Source organism: Chelon labrosus (genome assembly GCF_963514085.1).
Source record: "Chelon labrosus genome assembly, chromosome: 24".
In the NCBI taxonomy this organism is placed as follows: Eukaryota; Metazoa; Chordata; class Actinopteri; order Mugiliformes; family Mugilidae; genus Chelon; species Chelon labrosus.
In genome coordinates, this window is record NC_140357.1 from 9279626 (window position 1) to 9300273 (window position 20648).

Sequence of the window (20648 nt, forward strand, 5' to 3'; positions counted from 1 at the left end):
TGTACATCAGTAAGACGGAGGTGGAGAGGGTGAAAACCATTTCTCAGACTATACAGTACATCAGCAAGGACACTCAGCAGCTGCTAAAGAAATCCCAATGATGACAACAATGAAATACAGCTGAGAGTGTCATCTGCACCTCGCTCACAGTGTGGTTTGGGGAACTGCACTACTTAGGACAGGAATGCTGCCAATAAAAAAACTGCACAATTCATTATTTTTTTCTTAATTTAACTGATCTTGTTTACAGAGTGGTGTGAGTTCACCCCCTACGAGGTGGGTCTTCAAAAATATGGGGCTTTCATCCAAAGCAAGGACTTAGGAAGCCAGTTCTCCCTGGCCGTGAGACCGTGGAGCTCTCACAGCTCCGCCTCCCTTACCTGATTGGTGAGAACGCTTACCCAGTAAAAAATAAAATGTGTCAACATCCCAGTGGGATAAAAATCCAGTATTTGTGGTGACAGTATCTTTTATTTTATTTTATTTCCATGTCAACCTCATCAGGAATATGGAGCAGTTTCTTCTCTAAAACCATATCTGAGATTTTGCACGAGCACAGTTTGAGCGCCATCATGGAAGAAGATGAGAGCATCACGGGTATTGAATTTAAACATTTAAACACCAACCATGCTCGTAGTTAGTGCACTGTTTTGTATACTGCCATCATTAGTTGCATTTCTTTTTGCAGTGTTGGACTTTGTAGGACTGCGCGTGTGCATGTGCTAGTGTTTAAATAATTTGAAAACAACTGCAGCAAAAAGATGCGACGATTCCCCTCTTAAATCCTGTGCATGTATTCTGTCTTCTTTTGTAGGAGATGACTCAGAACCTACATTTCAAACCAGAAATTTGTTGACAGCATCAGTTTTCAGTTCACTGATCGAGCTCCTCAAGGATCGTCCATTAATCTCTGAGATGCACAATTTCACGCATGGTTTCTTCCTGCGCTCGAACTACGAAGAAAGCAGCTCCTTCCAGGCACATAAAGGTAAAAAAAAAAAAAAAAAAAAAAAAAAGGGCTCATAAAACAGATAGAGCTTAAGCCATATGGCCTCCTCATCATTGACCCATCCTAAAATCATTCTGGTCTCTGCACAGAAAACAACCCGGATGCTTTCCCAAACGAGCTGACCCCCAGTGACACCACTCTGCACATGGTCGATTCTGGCCTTGCCATCAACATCGGCTGTCCACCGATTTTGCGGCCGGAAAGAGACGTGGACGTCATCATAAGCCTGAATTACTCGTGGAATCCGCAGCACATGCTCAATGTAAACAGAAATGTATCCCAAATCCTTAAACCAGGATTAACTCAAAGAGACTTTTCCCATTTTAAACCACAATAACTGAAGCATTTAGTTTAGTGTCAAAGACTGAAAACCTAGTAATGTGAAAAAGTAAGTTAAGTTAGTTGGACACTAACCTCCTTGGTATTCTGGGCCCAATGATTGGTACTTAATAGGAAGTGTCAAATGGAAGCCGCCTTATCTAAACCTCTGACCTCTGGTATCCTCTTTGGTATTGCAGCCTGTATAATCACCATGCCAAGATCTATGGTCTTTAGGGTTAGTGGTTAGGGTTAGGGTTACCTGTGTTTGCAGCCATGTCTGTTAGGAAAAACAACATCAGACCATTTGGGAACATGCTCAGAAGAGATGAATCAAAGATAGGGGTGTTTGGTCACTGTAATATTAGACAGACTGCTTTTCAAAAAGAAAAACCTCACAATGAATTGAGAAGAATGGTCATGGAAAAGTCACGGTATGGGGTTGCTTTGAGTCCCAGAGGACTGGGTAAACCATTCAACACTGAATTCTCCATCCTATAAAAAAGTGCTTAAACATAATAAGGCATTTGGTCTCAAAGTTGAGCTGAAATTGGACCTTTTAACAGGAAAATGGTCCTAAGCATACTGGTAAGTCCACCAAAGAATGAACGAAAAGGAAGAAATGGAGGATTATGGAATGTCATCGTCAAAGGCCCAGATAGGAAATATCTTGCAGCTGAAGGACTTCTGCATGGGTGCTATTAGAGACCAATAAACTATGCACAAGTTATTATTTCTGCTGAATGAGGTTAGTACAAAAGATTATATGACGTTAAAGACCAATTTTCTTGGAGCTTTCTCATATGCATATCACCATAATCTATTGACATGCTTTCAGAGGGTTTGACCATCCAAATACTTCTCCATGGAAGGTTATTACCTTTTCTGTATCCGATTCTGCACTGTAAAAAAAAATATATAACATTCAACAAAAGTCAAATTTAAGTGGAAGAGACTTTAACATTATTCTGTGTAATTTATCAGGTCCTGAAGAAGACGGCAGAATATTGCAAAGAACACAAAATCCCCTTCCCCAATGCTGACTTTGACAGTCTGGAGAAGGAGCCGAAGAAGGAGGTCTACATTTTGGAGGATAAGGAGAATCCCAAGGCCCCCATTGTGATTCACTTCCCACTGGTAAACGTGACGTACAGAGAGTACAAAAGTCCTGGTAAGCTTTTGTTAAATTTACAAAAGTGAGCCAAAATTACATATCAAAGTTGCAAAAGTAAATTCACCTCCAGGATTACAAGTTCTTTCCAAGGCCAAATTAGAGTGCATCTGTTCAGAAGACAAGGATCTCACCCATTCACAACTATGACTGCGTTTACATGGTCTTTAGTATCCCGAATTTAATCGGGATATTGAAGTATCCCGTTTTTGTGTTTGTCCATGTAAACACCATATCCCGAATTCAGAAATCGGGATATGCCCATTTCCCGATTTCAAGAAACCCGGCTTTGCTACCTGGAGTACTCCGATAGAAGCCGGGATACTGAAGCATGTATACACCTTATCCCGATTTCTGACGGCTGCCCACTGTCTGCGCAGGCGCGAGCGACGCCAAGTGACGCACTAGATATACAAACAACATGGCGGCAACGAGAAGGTCTCACTTTTGGAGCGACGAAGAGACAGAATTTTCCCTTAAAGTAATGAAAGAACTAAACATAACGATGTGTTTAGATGGCAGAAAACACCGACATGCTGATGTATTCAAATCTGTTGCGGAAAAGCTACGTGACGCTGGTTTTCCACCTCGCTCCGTTGAACAAGTTAGGTCGCGTTGGAAAACATTGAAAAAGACATAAAACACGCATGCGCAGATAGGATGCAGCGATCGGAAAACGGGATACTGTTATTTATCATGTATACGGGGATATGAATAACCGCGTTTCTCTGTGTTCCATGTAAACACCATATCCCGAATATGCTCAAAGCTGGGATAAGCCTCAAAATTGGGTTACGAAAGACCATGTAAACGCAGTCTATGTGTGTGTTTAATATTTTTTGTAATGCACAGTTAATCCAGCTTTATCATCATCATCATCATCATGCGTCTTTGCAGGCGTGAAACGTGTGACTGAGGAGGAAATAGAAGCCGGGAAGGTGGATGTGGAAAGCCATGATTCTCCATACACCTCCTCCCATCTGTGCTACTCCAAAGAGAATTTCGACGCTCTGGTGGACCTCACCGCTTACAACATCCTGAATAACAGGGACAGCATCCGTGAGGTCCTCCAGAAGGCCCTGAAGAGGAGGAAGTCCAAAGATAGAGAAATAGTTGATATCTGTTCGGTGTGAAACACATCAAGTTACCTTCAAAGCCACCTAGAAAATGGTTGATTGTGAAATCTGAGAGAATCAAGAATCAGGAATCGTTTATTGTCATTATGTGAGGACATAACAAAATTTTGTGCGTTAGCTCCTGGCTTTGACAGTGCAATACAAAGACATGGAATAGAGAAGTTTTTAACCATAAGAATAAAGAATAAAACAAGATAAAAAATAAAAAAAATACAGCTGTACAAATTTATACATAGTAATGAATAGTTAGCAGCAAACCTTGTAAACATAACAGTGCAAACATTGCAATGATTGTAAAGTAACTATGGCGGGGGGTGGGCGGTGTCAGGGGGGGAGGGTTGAGTGTGTGTGTGTGTGCAGGGCGGAAGGGGGGGTGATTGACTTCACAGCTCTGGGGAAGAAGTTGTCTCCCAGTCTGTTGGTTGTGATTTTGATGTTTTTCGTGAAGGAAGAGGTACAAACAGTCCATGGTACGGGTGGGTGGGGTCTGTTGCGATGCCTCTGGCCCTCTTCTGGACTCGTGCAGCATACACAGAGTCCAGATCTGGTAGACGACTGCCCACAGTCCCCTCAGTCCAACAGAAATTGATGTCTTTCTGTGCTTTAACAGATTATTGTTTGTGTGGATAACGGATTAATTTCATTGATTAACCAAATCAAATTCCTTGCAATAAAGTCTTTTCTGATTCTGATTCTATTTAATCTCATCTCTTTATATTGCAACACTGAATCTTCAGTTTATCTATGTATGAGTCTTTGTCGACCAGATGACAGGGAAGAAAACTGTCCTCAGTATTCAGCTTTATTCTTAGAGAATTCTTAAATGAAGGAATGTAATGGTTCACGTTCAAGATTATAATTACTATTATTTTTTAATAAATCGAACACTACGCACATGGAATCTGTGGATTTGGGCAGGCAGTAAAACTGACACAAGGTAAAGGAATAAAAGAATGCACGAGTTACTGCTGACGATTAAAAGGTCTGTAAAGACAGAGGTCTTGGAAGCCAATTAGATTTTAGTTTTCTGTCCTTCCTTTCCTTTTTTTCATGCACAATAAAAGAAAAAGGAATAATCTTATCATATTTAACATAATATACTCTTATGTGTGGGTGCTAGGAGATTACATTTGATATGGAGGGAGTTTTTGATTGGCCCTGGGGCTTGCTGAAACCTTGGAGTCTGATATCAATGCCAAGTCTGCGCTCTAGTGTTCACTACCTGCAAACACATCCTGGAATCATTGCCCTTCATTCAGGAAACAAATCGTATCATGTCAGGTTTAAATGATGGGAAATACGGTGCAACAAAACCTGATTTGTAAAGGTTCACATGCTGGACCACCTGATCAGACAAATATCTGGTTCCTTACACTTTTCAAACATGAAAAGGACCAATGACTTCAGAGTGAAATAACAGTATCATCGTCCACTGTCAACAGGGCTATGTCTACTTTGTATCAGGAAGCTAACTGGTCATGGCAGGATATCAAGACCTTCATCTCAGCAGTGAGGGAACAGATCACCAAGAGCATCCTGAGAAACTCCATTATTACAACACAGAATCAGCAAAGAAAGGCAAGGAGGGCTACTCCGTGTCCCTCATTGATACGTTCAGCCTGTTCTGCGAGCAACTTGTCTTTGGAAAGGTGTGTTTCAGAGATTAAATACTTAAAAATGAAGGAACAGGAAACTAACAAACAAGAAAACATAGAAAATAGAATAAATCTGAAGACAACACTTGAGGCAAGGAAATAGAGCTTAGAACCAAAGAAACAACCAGACAAACTGCCAGAGGACAAAGGGAAAAGGAAGGATTATATATGGACACACTGACTAATGAGACACAGGTGATACTGAAGAAACATTCAAAACAGAAATAGGAAACGCAAGGAAAACCCAAATGGTATCAAAACCATGATGAATTCACAGTTGGTGAAAACACAGCTGTCGATCCAAAGTGGCCATAGACAACCTCACCCCTAATGAACCACCACATGGTTCACTTTGTATTATCTTTCATTCATTCATTCATCTTCTGTAACCCCTTGTACTGTGAAGGGTCGCATGGGGGCTGGAGCCTATCCCAGCTGTCATCGGGCAAGAGGCGGTGTACACCCTGGACAGGTTGCCAGTTTATCGCAGGGCTTATATTATTTTAGCATAAAGTTATATTGACGCACGTACAACTCTCTTGCTGCTTGTTTTGCTGTGTGGATTCCTAGTTAAATTTCATGTATTGCCCATAAACTATAAGGTACATCATGACTAATAATGCTCATTGGTTATAGTTTGTTCAGTAATAATATATATAGAGGTGGGGTAAATCCTGTCTCCACAGGTTTCAGTCAAATTGACAGGGTCAGCTTTGAGATGGGTTGTTTCCCTAATGTGCAAGTCCGTACATTCCTCACTGCACTTAATGGCATAAACTTTTTGTTTTTGAGTAAGTAAGTTAGAATATTTAAGTTTGGAGTATTTTTACAAATAGTACTTTTTAAAAAAAAAAAAATTATTTTTTATTTTTATTTTTTTGTAATGACTTGTTCTGATGCCATGATACTTAATTGATCAACATCTTTAAACTCAAAAAAAAAAATACTGGTTAGTAACCAAAAATATAATTTTACACAGCTCATAAACTACTAATTTTTTAAGTTCAGAATAGTCAAATAATCTTCTTCACACAACAAATGTAGAATATTTCAGTGTTTTTATTCAGATGTCTTTTTCTCCAAACCACTTTGGACACAGCAACAGAACTGTAAGCGTACAAACAACACATACAAACATCTGTATGGGTGTGTTCCTTGCAAACGTGTGTATTACAGATAAGAACAAGAGCACCAGGATCTTCAGTGCTCAATATCAAAAAGTATGGCATCTTAAAATCGTTTATCCATGGCTTACCAACTTCCAAATGACGCTATAAAAGATTTGAATTTTGATTAAACAATAAGGATACCAAAAAATAAAGACTTCAAGTCTATACCATTTGTAAAGACAGGCCAACAAATGCACAATCTGAAAATGTAAACAACCCGTTTGGTTAGCGAAACCTTGCATGTCATGAAAAAGAACCGTAAACACATATACATCCAAGATAAGTCATTGCACATAAATAAAAAAAATAAATTAAATTAATAACCAAAAAGGAAATTTAAAGAATCTATGCCTTTTGAAAAGAGAGGCCAACAAAAACTCAATCAGTTTTTCTCTATGTGAACGAATAAACACACCGTTTATTTCCTGAGTTGCCATGTCAGAAACGTGGAGAACAGTTTGCATCTTGAGGAATAATGAGGAGAGATTATGGCGCAACTGGGCTCTCAACTGGCTGGAGTCACATACACTGTCGTCCTCAGGATTGTCAAATGTGTCTGCATGCTGGGAGAGGGAAATATCTTCACAATAAAGGCCAGCAGCATTTACAGCAGCATTTTCTGTTGAAACGATCTCGTCAGGAAAGTCTGAACTATTTGCATGTATCCTACTTTTGTGTGTATTAAAAGAAGAATACACATTTGTGCTGTAGTTACAGTTTTTAAACGGGCACGTTATCGTCTCACGTTTTTTTTAAACGGCCCCTTAAACGAGTGAACAATGTTTCTTGTGAGAAGGGCTGTTTCAAGTTACACACAGAACATGTAAAAGCTGCCCTTTCTGCTTGTGCTCTGTCACTTGCACTGGGCCCACACACATCTCTGTGAAACCGTGACAAATGACTTTTCAAGGCATTAAAGGACAGAAATGTACAAACACAAGAGTCATGGAGACATGGTCGAGGGCGAACTCGAGAATAATGGCTGCGTTTCAAGCGATAGTGCCGGAATAACTGCGCCCGGGTGTCTGCAGACGCAGTACACAATTTGCACTTCCACTCCATTACTCAAACAAAAGTCGTCTTCAGTGTCTTTCTTTCAAGATCAATGTTTACCATAGAGGTTCTGTGCCATTCACTGGTCTCAGGTGTTTGATCCTGTGGGATGACATAAAATAGTACTCTGAAACCACTCAAATAATGCAGAAAAAACACAGATTGTGAACCCTTTCCAATCTCTTAACAATTAGGGATGACATTTGCCTTCATAGTTATTTCTTTTATCCCTTTAAAGATAGAAAACTGCATTATCGGCATCACCAAGAAACACAGTTAAAAGCAAAGACAGTTATCATCAACATTAAATTTAATGGATACATCTTTAAATTAAAAAATGAATACCTTGTTTGCCAAGGATGCCTTGTGCTGGGTACCAATTCAGCCTGCAGGGAAAGACAAATAATTAGTGATACTTAGTAATACTTCATTAATGCTGGCTCATCATTTTATACAAAATTACTGCAGCATTTTCTCCTTTCATTCTTTATTGCTTCAACTTCATCATCTTCCTTGCACCTGTCTTTTTCCATCTCCTCGTCTCTGACTCCTCCCCTTCTCGTCTCTGACCCCTCCCCTTCCTCGTATCTGACTCCTCCCCTCAACACACAATTCTCTCTCTCTCTCTCTCTCTCTCTCTCTCTCTCTCTCTATCCAAAATAAAGTACACATTTTGACGATCTAATAAAAGGGGTGGGAAGCTCCCCAGGAGAGATAGGAGATAATAACTTACATTTTTAAAGCTGGTTTGTGATTATAACATGAATATGTATCAATTCTGGTTGAAAACTGCATTATCTGGCTCACCAAACAATACAGTTAAAAGCAAAAACAATTATCATCAGCATTCCTGCCCAAACATTAAATTTAATGGATACATCTTACATTAAAAATGAACATAAGCATTACCTTGTTTGCCATGGATGCCTTGTGCTGGGTACCAACTTCAGCCTACAGGGAAAGACAAATAATTAGTATGGAGGTAGGAGAAGTGTGTGTCATTAAAAGGACAATTCCAGGCAAATTCAACCTGGGCCTATAGTTTACTAATATTTTAGGCCTTGTGCAGTGGTTATGTCTGTCCCCGCATCGCCACAGCAGCATATAATGAGAGATCTTAGGACATTTCCATCCCACAAAACCGCATTTATTTCCATAGACAACGTCAGATGGCTCCAAACATACACCAAGGGGGTTTGTTTACTTCAAGAAAGCGGGCATGTTTGGAAACGGAGCTGAACATTACCAGCAGAAAGACATTTATAAAGAACAACAATACCGTCGACTGAAAATACAAACACAAAAAGTACGATTTCGTTGTGGCATTTATGCAATTAAACAACACGCTGATGAGTTTTAGAAGACCTTACCCTTATACTTACAAGCTTTCTTAACTTCAGCAACCGACCGCCACGTTGTTTTGATTTTGCCAACGTAGTGACGCACCGACGTCATTACGTTGCACGCCCACGTGCAGTCAAAGGTTTTGCGTAAGACAGTGATGACTACTCAGTTTACAGGGTTTACAGTGTGCATTGCTCCACCAGAGTTGGTTTCCATAGAAGTCCACAAGTGGTTTAGTTTCCTTGGAACTAACAACACCCTCTTAATACATAGGAAAAAACAGCACAGAGAATGTGTAAGAAATTGACTGAGTACTTGCTTTTGCAATTTTACTCGGTAATATTCATTCATTCATTCATCATCTGTACCAGCTTACTCCTGTTAAGGGTCGCGGGGGTCTGCTGGAGCCTATCCCAGCTGTCATCGGGCGAGCTGTCATCGGGTGAGAGGCGGGGTACACCCTGGACAGGTTGCCGGTCTATCGCAGGGCTAACACAGAGAGACAGACAACCATTCACACTCACACCCACATGTCTTTGGATGGTGGGATGAAGCTGGAGTACCTGGAGGCACAGGGAGAACATGCAAACTCCACACAGAAAGACCCAGTCGGCCCATGGGTTCGATCCTGGGACATTCTCGCTGTGAGGCATCAGTGCTAACCACCTCGCCACTGTGCCGCCCCTACAAGATAATAATATAAGATAAAACCATATAATTGATAAGATCACTAACTCGTTGGATAAAAAGTTTGGTACGGTTGTATGAACTCTCCGAGTGTGTTAGTTTGAATCCTTGTAAATGCTTTTATGAAAACTGAGATGTATATGAAATTTGAAATTTCAAAGAAGAAATCTTTCTTTTGAAATTGTGGTGAATGTACCTTTGCACTCATGTTGCACTGTTCTTTTAGAGGCTGCGGAAGGTTTGTAAAAAAGATCCCGGAGGCAGGGGCACTGATCTAGACCTATTGCTTCCTCTTTGCTCAACTACAGTCCAATCACATGTCATATTTACCAAGTCAGGTGGGATGGAAAGACTGGTCTGTCACTGCTCTGTCACTCTGACACTGTCCATTGACACTGTCCATGTCAAATAATTGGTGTGTTTATTGGGCTACATACCAAGTGTACGTGGCCCTGCCTATAGTATTTTCTGGGTGATTACATGCTATTAAGGTTACAAGGCTATAAGACACAATAATAAAATATAGTTAAAATATAACCATGTAAATGATAAAACAATTAACTAGCAGCAATGAACAACTTAGAAGGATACACACCTGTAACTTTTTTAAATGACTTTCTGCTGTTGCAATGAGCCGGATTCTCCTGCGTCAAAACATGCTGACAAAGTTTTTATTGCATCAGGTCATTTCCCAAGAATTTTTTTTTTCCACTACCTTCATAACAACTGACATACTAATTCCTTGTAATAACAGGTTACCCTCTATAAAAGCAATCACAGCTCAAGCTGAGTACTGTCTAGGACTCATTTGTGAAGAGGACTTAAAGAAAAGGAAAACCTCAAGGAGGTTGGTTTACATTTGCTTTATTTAAGCTTGCTAAAAAATAAGAGATTTTAAGTAATAATGTGATAACTGTCTAATTATTAAGCGTGTTTTAAAATATGCTACAACTTCAGATTTAACGTGTGATTAATCTCATGTAAAAGACTGTAACTCAGTTAGTCTTCATCTATGACAACTTCTCTTGTATCCTGAATATACATTTGGGTTCTTTAAGCCAGATACTACATTGAAATTAAAGGCTGCGGCAGATGAAATGTGACAAACTGCATTTAAAAACAGAAGTCAACACTGCCTGTGTTGTTAGTTGAATACTAATCCACAAACCTAACAGTAATTCCAGTAATTAGTGTTGAGGCAATCTGTAGATCCATCTCAGTTACTGCATGAATTTTGTGACTTCTTCAGTCAGTTATAGTTAAATGTTGCTTTGTGACTTTGATCTCCTCTTTTAATGTTTTCCTTTCATGCTAAAACACCATGTTTTTATTTAAAAGAAATTCATTTAAAAAGCATTTTCTTTTCAGGAAGAAAGGATAGCAAGAGGAATCATCTCAAAGGAGTCATGTTGGGGGTAAAATTTCCAATGTCGTGTCAGAGTTTTAACGGTTGATTACTGTGTCGAGTCCTTTAAAATATTTTGTTGTTAATTCCATTTTAAAATAGTTCAACCAGTGTTGACATGCAGTGCTACTAATGTCAGAACGTCCACATTTTAAATAAAGATTCTCTGTGACAGCAAGCAGCAGAGGTAAAGAAGCAGATTTCTTATTTTTCTAAAACTCGATTTCGTACGTTGGTTCATTCAGCAGAAGGAAACCATCTCCTACTTGACCCTGAACGTCACCATACTGAGGGCCAAAATCAAGTCTCGACATTACTGTGAGTATTGTCTTTAAAAGATAATTAAGAAATTCTCTGTGCATTTCAGTTTTTTCAAACTGCAATCCTTTTTTCTTTTTTTCCTCTTCCTTGGTTTAGTCTCAAAATCTGACTGCTATGTCACTCTCTCGCTGCCTACGGTGTCAACGAGGACCTGGCGCACAAAAACTATTTCAAATGAAAACAACCCTGAGTGGAATGAAACCTTTACCTTTAGGGTCCCCAGCCAATTGAAAGTGAGTCCATTTATATAATGACTTTCCTTATTTTCAAAGTAATCCCAATGGACCAGAACCACAGGCTACTCTGAACATTTGTTTTAATTTTTCTGTGGTAATCTGATGTCAGCTTATCGTAAATTCCTTCGTACAGGCATGTCCTGTCAGTTCTCAACAATAGTGATGTGTTTATTTACACTATGCCACTCTGTCGTTTACACAGAATATTCTGGAGATGAACCTGTTTGATAAGGATACTTTTAGTGCTGATGACCTGATCTCCACGGTTTACTTTGACGTCACAGAGCTCCCTGAAGGGAAGAAGGAGACCAAGTTGTTTCCTTTAAAACCTGAGGTAAAACACTGTAAAACACCAAAGAGCTAAAACAACGCTGGTTACACTGTAAAATTAATTGTGTAAGTAAGGTCAGTGACTCTCTGCTCTTTATATAGCCCATAAATGTGCATTAAGACACAATGACATCGCCTAACCTCAGGCTTACTGACAGCTCTGGAGGCAGAGAGATGCCATCTCTGAAAGTCTGCCTGCAGGTGGAAGATTAGCCATAGCAACACTGTGTAGACACTGGAGATGCTTGCAGACTTTAGGAAGAACCCAGCCCCAACAGTCCCATCATCTTTCAACTTCCTGGGAATCATCATCATTACCCAGGACATCAATTGCGAGCTGTACATCAGCTCTCTGAACAAAAAAACGTACTGCCAAAGACAAAAGACTACATCTCCACCTTTCAAATCATCTCCAATAACCATCTGTTACTGACAATGCCAAAGACCAAGATTGCAGTACGTCATTTATTCAGCTGATAAGGTGATTGGCTGCAATCCCCAGTTCCTCCGGAACATTTATGCTTCCCTTACCCTGAGTTGGACAGGACAGACTTAACAAGAACAGTTCTGTTATTGTAGTTGTTGCAGCATATTTTAACCTCACGTCTTACTGATTGTCTTGTTCACTCTCTTCTAGACCACGGGTGAACTTGTGGTTGAGTTTGAGCTGCTCCCAAGGTATGAGTCACTGAGTTTAGTGTAGTCTATTACGAGTATCTAGCATAAAATATTTCATGTGTCGACCAATACCCAGGCTCAGTAAGGATGATATATTTTCCCCCTCTTGCAGTAAGGAGACCCCATATGACTATGGCACCAACGGCATCCTGATGGTAGGGTTTTCGTCATTTTTTTCTCCCTTGATCACGTATTAAATTTTTCTTTCTCAGCATAATGTTTTTAACTCATATACATATATTAGATATATCTGTGGTTTGTGCATCATTATGCTCCAAGCAATTTTAGTTGTTGGACATCAAAGACAAGTTGAATGTACAGTGTGATTTCATGTAAATTGGTTGACCATAATGAATGTCTTTCTCTCTCTTGGTGTCCCCCAGGCTGGCCCATTCTCTGCCTTGCACATCAAAGTTGACAAGTCACCAAGCTTTGACTGTATGTTGTCAGTTAGACAGAACTATGAAGATTTATTTATTTTAGACATGACATAGCTCCACATTTATTATCATTTTATTTCCCACCAGTGCTTAAAGGAAAGGTGCTGAAAATAAAGGGCGCCAACCCGGAAAACCAGACAATAGAGTCAGAGGACCAGAGCCTGTGTTTTTACATCAATAGAGACTTGGAGACTGAACTTGAACTGGCAGTGAGTTTTAAATATTCTATATAACCAGTAAAACTGATGGAGGAAAAGCAGAAACCAATTAAGTAATTCACAGCAGCTACTGTATCTTCTAAACACTTATTTCAACCAATGCAAACCCCTCATCAAAATCAAATACCACGTATAACACGGTGTGTTATTTCTCTCTTTTGTCTGTCAGTCTTCTGCTGATGCAGACCCTGTTGCTTCCATCAAGCTGCCTCCACTACAGGCCCAACATACAGGAAAAGTTTCTCTTGTCATTGATGAGGTAGGAACTCAGTTTGTGTGCAGTATACATTTTGTAAGCTATATTTTTTCCATTGCTTTGCCAAAAGCTGAATGGATGATTACATACCACAACATTATGACCACTGACAGAAGAAGTAAATAACTAACCATCTTGTCTCAATTCAATGTTGTGTTTGGAAACTTTTTGGCATTTGTGTGGATGTTACTTAGACATGTAGCACCCACCTAGACCAGACCAGGCGCCCCCACCCATAGCACTGACTCCTTCATGGCAGCAGCCATCCCCAGCAGGATGCAGCCTGACACAGGCACACACACAAAAACGGTTTAGGAACAACTAAAAAAAACATGGAAAACAGCACAAGGTGTTGACCTGGCCTCCAATTTCACAAAATCCCAAACCGATCAAGTATGATAAATGTTTATTTGTTGAATGGGTTGGGCATTAACATTGGCAGATGTTTTCAAAGATGCGTTTTCTCATTGCAGGAGACTGTGGATTTTGGTCTGGAAACACATAAAGGGTAAGGTGATACATACAAAACTCGCCTTTGATGACTTATGAGCATATGTGTGTGTGTGTGTGTATTCACCACGATACCTTTTTATTTTATTTTGCAAACTGACAGCACAGAGAAAGATTTTTTCACTCGCATTGGCTATGACATCCCGGCACAAGAGAAAGAGTACCTGCAGAAGAGGAAGGCTGTAGTGGTGAAGGCTGTGGAGAAGCTTTTAGGCCTCAACACTCAACTCAAACCCAACAAGGTAGGACGATGAGTATGGCTCTTTAAAAACATGAATTAAGAAAGATCACGCCTTAATTGCTGCAAGGGAGTATATAGGTAGACAGGATGGAGGGACTTCAGATGCAGAGGGACCCAGCGAGTGAGAGCTATGTCTCAGGTAGCTTCGGCTCTCTGTCCTCCTGGTCCCTTTATAGAAAGATGGAAGAGGAAGAGAAGAAAGGAGAGGGATGGGAACGGTATGGTTGAGAACTGAGACGAACAGAGAAGGAGAGGGTTAAGACACACCTTTATAGGTAAGAGCAGTAGAAGGACATGGGACATGGTCTTGCTCCTGGACTTAAGATATAATAACTTCATAATATGTCATTTGTAAACCTTTGCTACAGTAGATTTCAATTCAACAACAAGGGATTAGATGAGAAAAAAGAAAGCTTGGTGTCAAGTAAGAGGAAAATCAGTGGCTTTCAGATTTGTGAACACCCGAACAGGACTTTCTGATTTGCTGTACTGAGCTGAAATAATAAAATATAAATAATTGATCATGCCTTTTTTGACAATAGCAGTACCGTTCAACACACTCCCAGTATGTAAATCCTTTGCTGTGCTCTGTGTCCAGGTGCCAACTGTCGCAGTGGTGGCTTCAGGTGGAGGCTCTAGAGCAATGACAGGCCTGTTTGGCAGTCTGAAGGGCCTGAAGGAACTCGGCGTCCTGGATGCTGTCACGTACATCACTGGAGTGTCTGGATCCACCTGGTCAGACAAATATCTGGGTCCTTACACTTTTCAAACATGAACAGGACCAATGATTTCACAGTGAAATAACAGTATTATCTCCCACAGGGCTATGTCTAGCTTGTATCAGGAAGCTAACTGGTCACAGCAGGACATCAACACCTTCATCTCAGCAGTCAGGGAACATCTTGACAGGCGGGAGCTGAGCCTTTTCAGTTTGAAAGAATTACAATATTACTGTGAAGAGCTGAAACAGAAAGCTGATGACGGCTATTCTGTGTCGGCCGTCGATTTGTTCGGTCTGATCTGTGAGCAACTCGTCTTTCAGAAGGTGAGCAGATAAGTACTCAACTATTTCAAACCTTTCGAAAGAAATCAAAAATAAAGCACAAAGCCAATAATCATAATAATGTGTTTGGAAACTGCAGAAACTGACCAGTACCCTGTCAGACCAGCAGATGACAGTGAATGAAGGTCAAAACCCTCTCCCTATATACACTGCTGTCAACATAAAGGACCATACGGGCTGTGAAACAGAAAGCGGTAAATATCCTGGAGACATTAATCCAACTCAGATGAATGTACATGTGAAAACTACTTGATTATTTACACAGGACTGCAGCGTGTTGTGCTTTGTGTTTAAAACTGCTGCCTTGAGAGAGGACTCTGACGTGGACTTAGCCATTTACTCCTGCTGCGTATTCTTCTATGTCAGCACGTTAGTCCCACCTAACACTGCAGGATCTTTCTGAAGGATAAACCTAGGTTCATTGGTGAGATACGCTCCATGCTATGTGCTCGCTCAGCTGTATTTGTCTCAGGTGATGATGAATTCTACAACAAGGCAAGATATGACCTGCGTAGAGAAAAGACAGGACAGGTTGATCTTGGAGGGAGATTGCAGCATGGTCTTCAGCGCGTCACAGTGTATCGACAGAAGACAACGTCCAGTAAAACTCCCTCCCAGATAACCTTAATGAGTCTTGTGCTCGCTTTGAGACCTTCAACACCGACCAGCGGACATAGTGGACCCTCTCCATGTCTTTGGGGTAGAAGTGCAGAGGAGAACATAACCAAGGAAGCAACCTCGCTCACAGATAACATCCTCGGGCGTATACTCTTTTTTCAAAGACATCTTTAATATGTCCCTTGCCCAGTGCTCAGTGTCAAACTGTTTTTAAGTCTACAATTATTCTGCACATCCCAAAGAACCTGCCTGAATGAGGACTGTCCCATTGCACTCGTCCCAAATTGAATGAAGTGCTTTGAGAGGATAGTTATGTTGCACATAACCTCAAATAAAAAGACCTTCCCAGATACTGTGGACACATTACAGTTACAGCACAACTGATGATACTGTCAGCGCTACTCTCACACACTTGGAGGGTAAGGACACGTATGTCAGAACGCTATTCATTCATTCATTCATACTTAGACTTAAAAATTGTCTGACCCTTGGACTGACTCCCTCTGTAACTGGATGTTGACCGACAGACAGACCTCAGTCAGTCAGTCAGTCAGTCAAAGTAGGAAATCAGATATAAGACAGCAAGACAGTGAGCATCGGGACCTCCCATGGGTGTATGCTCAATCTGCCACTGTGCACTCTCTTCACTCATGACTGTGTAGCCTCCAACACCAGTATCATAAAGATTGCAAAAGACACCTTGTACATCGGTGAGACTGGTGGGTGAAAACCATTTCTTGGAGTATACAGTACATCAGCAAGGACCTCAGAACACTCAGCAGCTGCTAAAGAAATCCCAATGATGACAACAATGAAATACAGCTGAGAGTGTCATCTGCACCTCGCTCACAGTGTGGTTTGGAGAACTGCACTACTTAGGACAGGAATGATGCTAAAAAACTGCACAATTCATTAATTTTTTCTTAATTTAACTGATCTTGTTTACAGAGTGGTGTGAGTTCACCCCCTACGAGGTGGGTCTTCAAAAATATGGGGCTTTCATCCCAAGCGAGGACTTAGGAAGCCAGTTCCTCCTTGGCCGTGAGACCGTGGAGCTCTCACAGCTCCGCCTCCCTTACCTGATTGGTGAGAACACTTACCCAGTAAAAAATTAAATAATAATAATAATAATAATAATAACTTTATTTATATAGCACTTTTAAAAACAGGGTTTACAAAGTGCTTTGACAAACAAAGCAGAACAAATAAAAGGAACACAGTTAAAATAAAACTCAAAACTTAAAAATTAATGAGTAAAACGAAGACGACATCACAAAAAGGCGAGTCTATAAAATTGAGTTTTAAGAAGTGATTTAAAAGAGGTTACTGATTCTGCAAGCCTTATCTCCTCAGGTAGGTCGTTCCAAAGCCGAGGGGCAATAACAGAAAAAGCTCGGTCACCTTTAGATTTAAGCCTTGACTTTGGAACCACCAGGAGGCCCCCACCCGAGGATCTAAGGCTGCGAACTGGCTCATATGGGATCAACATTTCTGTTATATAGCGTAAATGTGTCAACATCCCAGTGGGATAAAAATCCAGTATTTGTGGTGACAATATCTTTTATTTTAATTTATTTCCATGTCAACCTCATCAGGAATATGGAGCAGTTTCTTCTCTGCAAGCATATCTGAGTTTTTGCACGTGCTCGGTTTGAGCACCATCATGGAAGAACATGAGAGCATCACAGGTATTGAATTTAAACACCAACCATGCTTGTAGTTAGTGCACTGTTTTGTATCCTGCCATCATTAGTTGCATTTCTTTTTGCAGAGTTGGACTTTGTAGGACTGCGCGTGTGCATGTGCTGTTCCTATTTAAATAATTTGAAAACAACTGCAGTAAAATGATTTGACAATTCCCCTCTTAAATCCTGTGCATGTATTCTGTCTTCTTTTGTAGGAGATGACTCAGAACCTACACTTCAAACCAGAAATTTGTCGATAGCATCAATTGTCAGTTCACTGATCGAACTCCTCAAGGATCGTCCATTAATCTCTGAGATGCACAATTTCGTGCATGGTTTCTTCCTGCGCTCGAACTACGAAGAAAGCAGCTCCTTCCAGGCACATAAAGGTAAAAAAAAAAAAAAAGGGCTCACAAAACAGATAGAGCTTAAGCCATATGGCCTCCTCATCATTGCCGCATCCTAAAATCATTCTGGTCTCTGCACAGAAAACCACCCGGATGCCTTCCCAAACGAGCTGACCCCCAGTGACACCACTCTGCATATGATCGATTCTGGCCTTGCCATCAACATTGGCTGTCCACCGATCTTGCGGCCGGAGAGAGACGTGGACATCATCATAAGCCTGAATTACTCCTGGGAACCACAGCACATGCTCAATGTAAACAGAAATGTATCCTAAATCTTTAAACCAGGATTAACTCAAAGAGACTTTTCCCATTTTAAACCATAATAACTGAAGCATTTAGTTTAGTGTCAAAGACTGAAAACCTAGTAATGTGAAAAAGTAGGTTAATTTCGTGGAAACTAACCTCCTTGGCATTCTGGGCCCAATGATTGGTACTTAATAGGAAGTGACAAATGGAAGCTGCCTTATCTAAACCTCTGACCTCTGGTATCCTCTTTAGTATCGCATCATGTATCATCATCATGCCAAGATCTATGGCCTTTAGGGTTAGTGGTTAGGGTTACCTGTGTTTGCAGCCATGTCTGTTAGGAAAAAGAAGATAAGACCATTTGGGACCATGCTCAGAAGAGATGAATCAAAGATGGGGTTGTTTGGTCACTGTAATATTAGACAGATTGCTTTTCAAAAAGAAGAACCTCACACCGAATTGAGAAGAGTGGTGATGGAAAAGTCACGGTATGGGGTTGCTTTGAGTCCCAGAGGACTGGGTAAACCATTCAACACTGAATTCTGCATCCTTTAAAAAAGTGCTTAAACATAATGAGGCATTTCGTCTCAAAGTTGAGCTGTAATTGGACCTTTTAAAAGGAAAATGGTCCTAAGCATACTGGTAAATCCACGAAGGAATGAACCAAAAGGAAGAAATGAAGGATTATGGAATGTCATAGTCAAAGGCCCAGATAGGAAATATCTTGCAGCTGAAGGACTTCTGCATGGGTGCTATTAGAGACCAATAAACTATGCACAAGTTATTATTTCTGCTGAATGAGGTTAGTACCAGTTTCTAGGACCAGAAAAAAATGATATGACGTTAAACACCAACTTTCTTGGTGCTTTCTCATATGCATATCACCATTATCTATTGGCATGCTTTCAGAGGGTTTGAGCATCCAAATAGTTCTCCATGGGAGGTTATTACCTTTTCTGTATCTGATTCTGCACTGTAAAAAAATATATATGTAACATTCAACAAAAGTCAAATTTAAGTGGAAGAGACTTTAACATTATTCTGTGTAATTTATCAGGTCATGAAGAAGACAGCAGAATATTGCCAAGAACACAACATCCCCTTCCCCAATGCCGACTTTGACAGTCTGGAGAAGGAGCCGAAGAAGGAGGTCTACATTTTGGAGGATAAGGAGAATCCCAAGGCCCCCATTGTGATTCACTTCCCGCTGTCCAACGTGACGTACAGAGACTACAAAAGTCCTGGTAAGCTTTTGTTTAATGTAGAAAAGTGAGCCAATATTACATATAAGAAAGTTGCAAAAGTAAATTCACCTCCAGGATTACAAGTTCTTTCCAAGGCCAAATTAGAGTGCATCTGTTCAGAAGACAAGGATCTCACTCATTCACAACAATGTGTGTGTGTTTAATATATTTTGTAATGTACAGTTAATCCAGCTTTATCATCATGCATATTTGCAGGCGTGAAACGTGTGACTGAGGAGGAAATAGAAGCCGGGAAGGTGGACGTGGAGAGCCATGATTCTCCATACACCTCCTCCCATCTGTGCTACTCCAAAGAGAATTTCGACGCTCTGGTGGACCTCACCGCTTACAACATCCTGAATAACAGGGAGAGCATCTGTGAGGTCCTCCAGAAGGCCCTGCAGAGGAGGAAGTCCAAAGATAGATTTCACAATCAACCATTTTCTAAGTGGCTCTGAATGTAACTTGATGTGCTTCACTTGATATCGACTATTTCTCTGAGAGCGTCTCAGTCCAACAGAAATTGATGTCTTTTTGTGCTTTAACAGATTATTGTTTGTGTGGATAACAGATTAATTTATTTAATTTATTGTGAGCAACAACACCAAAGCAAATTCCTTGTATGTACAAACATACTTGGCAATAAAGTCTTTTCTGATTCTCATTTCCATTTGATGTTTTATTTAAAGTCTCATATTTGTATTGCGACACTGAATCTATCTATCTATTATCTATGAGTCTTTGTTGACCAGATGACTGGGGAAGAAAACTGTCCTCAATATTCAGCTTTATTCTTGGAGAATTCTTAAATGTAAGAATGTAATGGTTCACATTCAAGATTATTATTATTATAATTATTGTTATTATTATTTTAATAAATTAAAAACTACGCACAGTGAATCTGGGGATTTGGGTAAGAAGTAAAACTCGCACAAGGTAAAGGATCAGTTTCAAAATAAAAATAAAAGTGACGAGACACTGAGCTCTTTCAAAATCAAAGAAGACACAATGAGTTACTGCTGACGAATAAAAGGTCTGTAAAAAGAGAGGTCTTGGCAGCCAATTAAATGTTTTCTGTCTACCCGTTTATCAGGCACAGTATAAAAAGGAATGATTCTATCATATTTCACGTAATGTGCTCTTATGTGTGGCTGCTGGGATATTACATTTGATATGGAGGGAGATTTTGATTGGCCCTGGGGCTT

The 20648-nt window shown here is 40.3% G+C and overlaps 2 protein-coding genes across 2 annotated transcripts; both read left to right on the forward strand.

Annotated features, from left to right (window-relative positions):
* Positions 1-5112: 5112 nt before the first annotated feature.
* LOC311509542 (cytosolic phospholipase A2 delta-like) lies at positions 5113-13938 on the forward strand (the record flags this gene model as incomplete). Its single annotated transcript, XM_084574780.1, has 8 exons — positions 5113-5283; positions 11707-11838; positions 12472-12512; positions 12625-12667; positions 12896-12950; positions 13040-13161; positions 13340-13429; positions 13900-13938. The coding sequence occupies 8 exons, from the start codon at positions 5113-5115 to the stop codon at positions 13936-13938; spliced, it is 693 nt and encodes a 230-aa protein (XP_084430906.1).
* Positions 13519-19901, forward strand: LOC311509544 (cytosolic phospholipase A2 zeta-like; the record flags this gene model as incomplete). The annotated part of the gene is made up of 9 exons (XM_084574781.1): positions 13519-14178; positions 14776-14912; positions 15000-15222; positions 15320-15434; positions 16807-16944; positions 17759-17932; positions 18032-18204; positions 19257-19443; positions 19660-19901. Exons 1-9 carry the CDS (start codon positions 13972-13974, stop codon positions 19899-19901), a joined length of 1596 nt encoding a protein of 531 aa, XP_084430907.1. The 5' UTR covers positions 13519-13971.
* Positions 19902-20648: the final 747 nt, after the last annotated feature.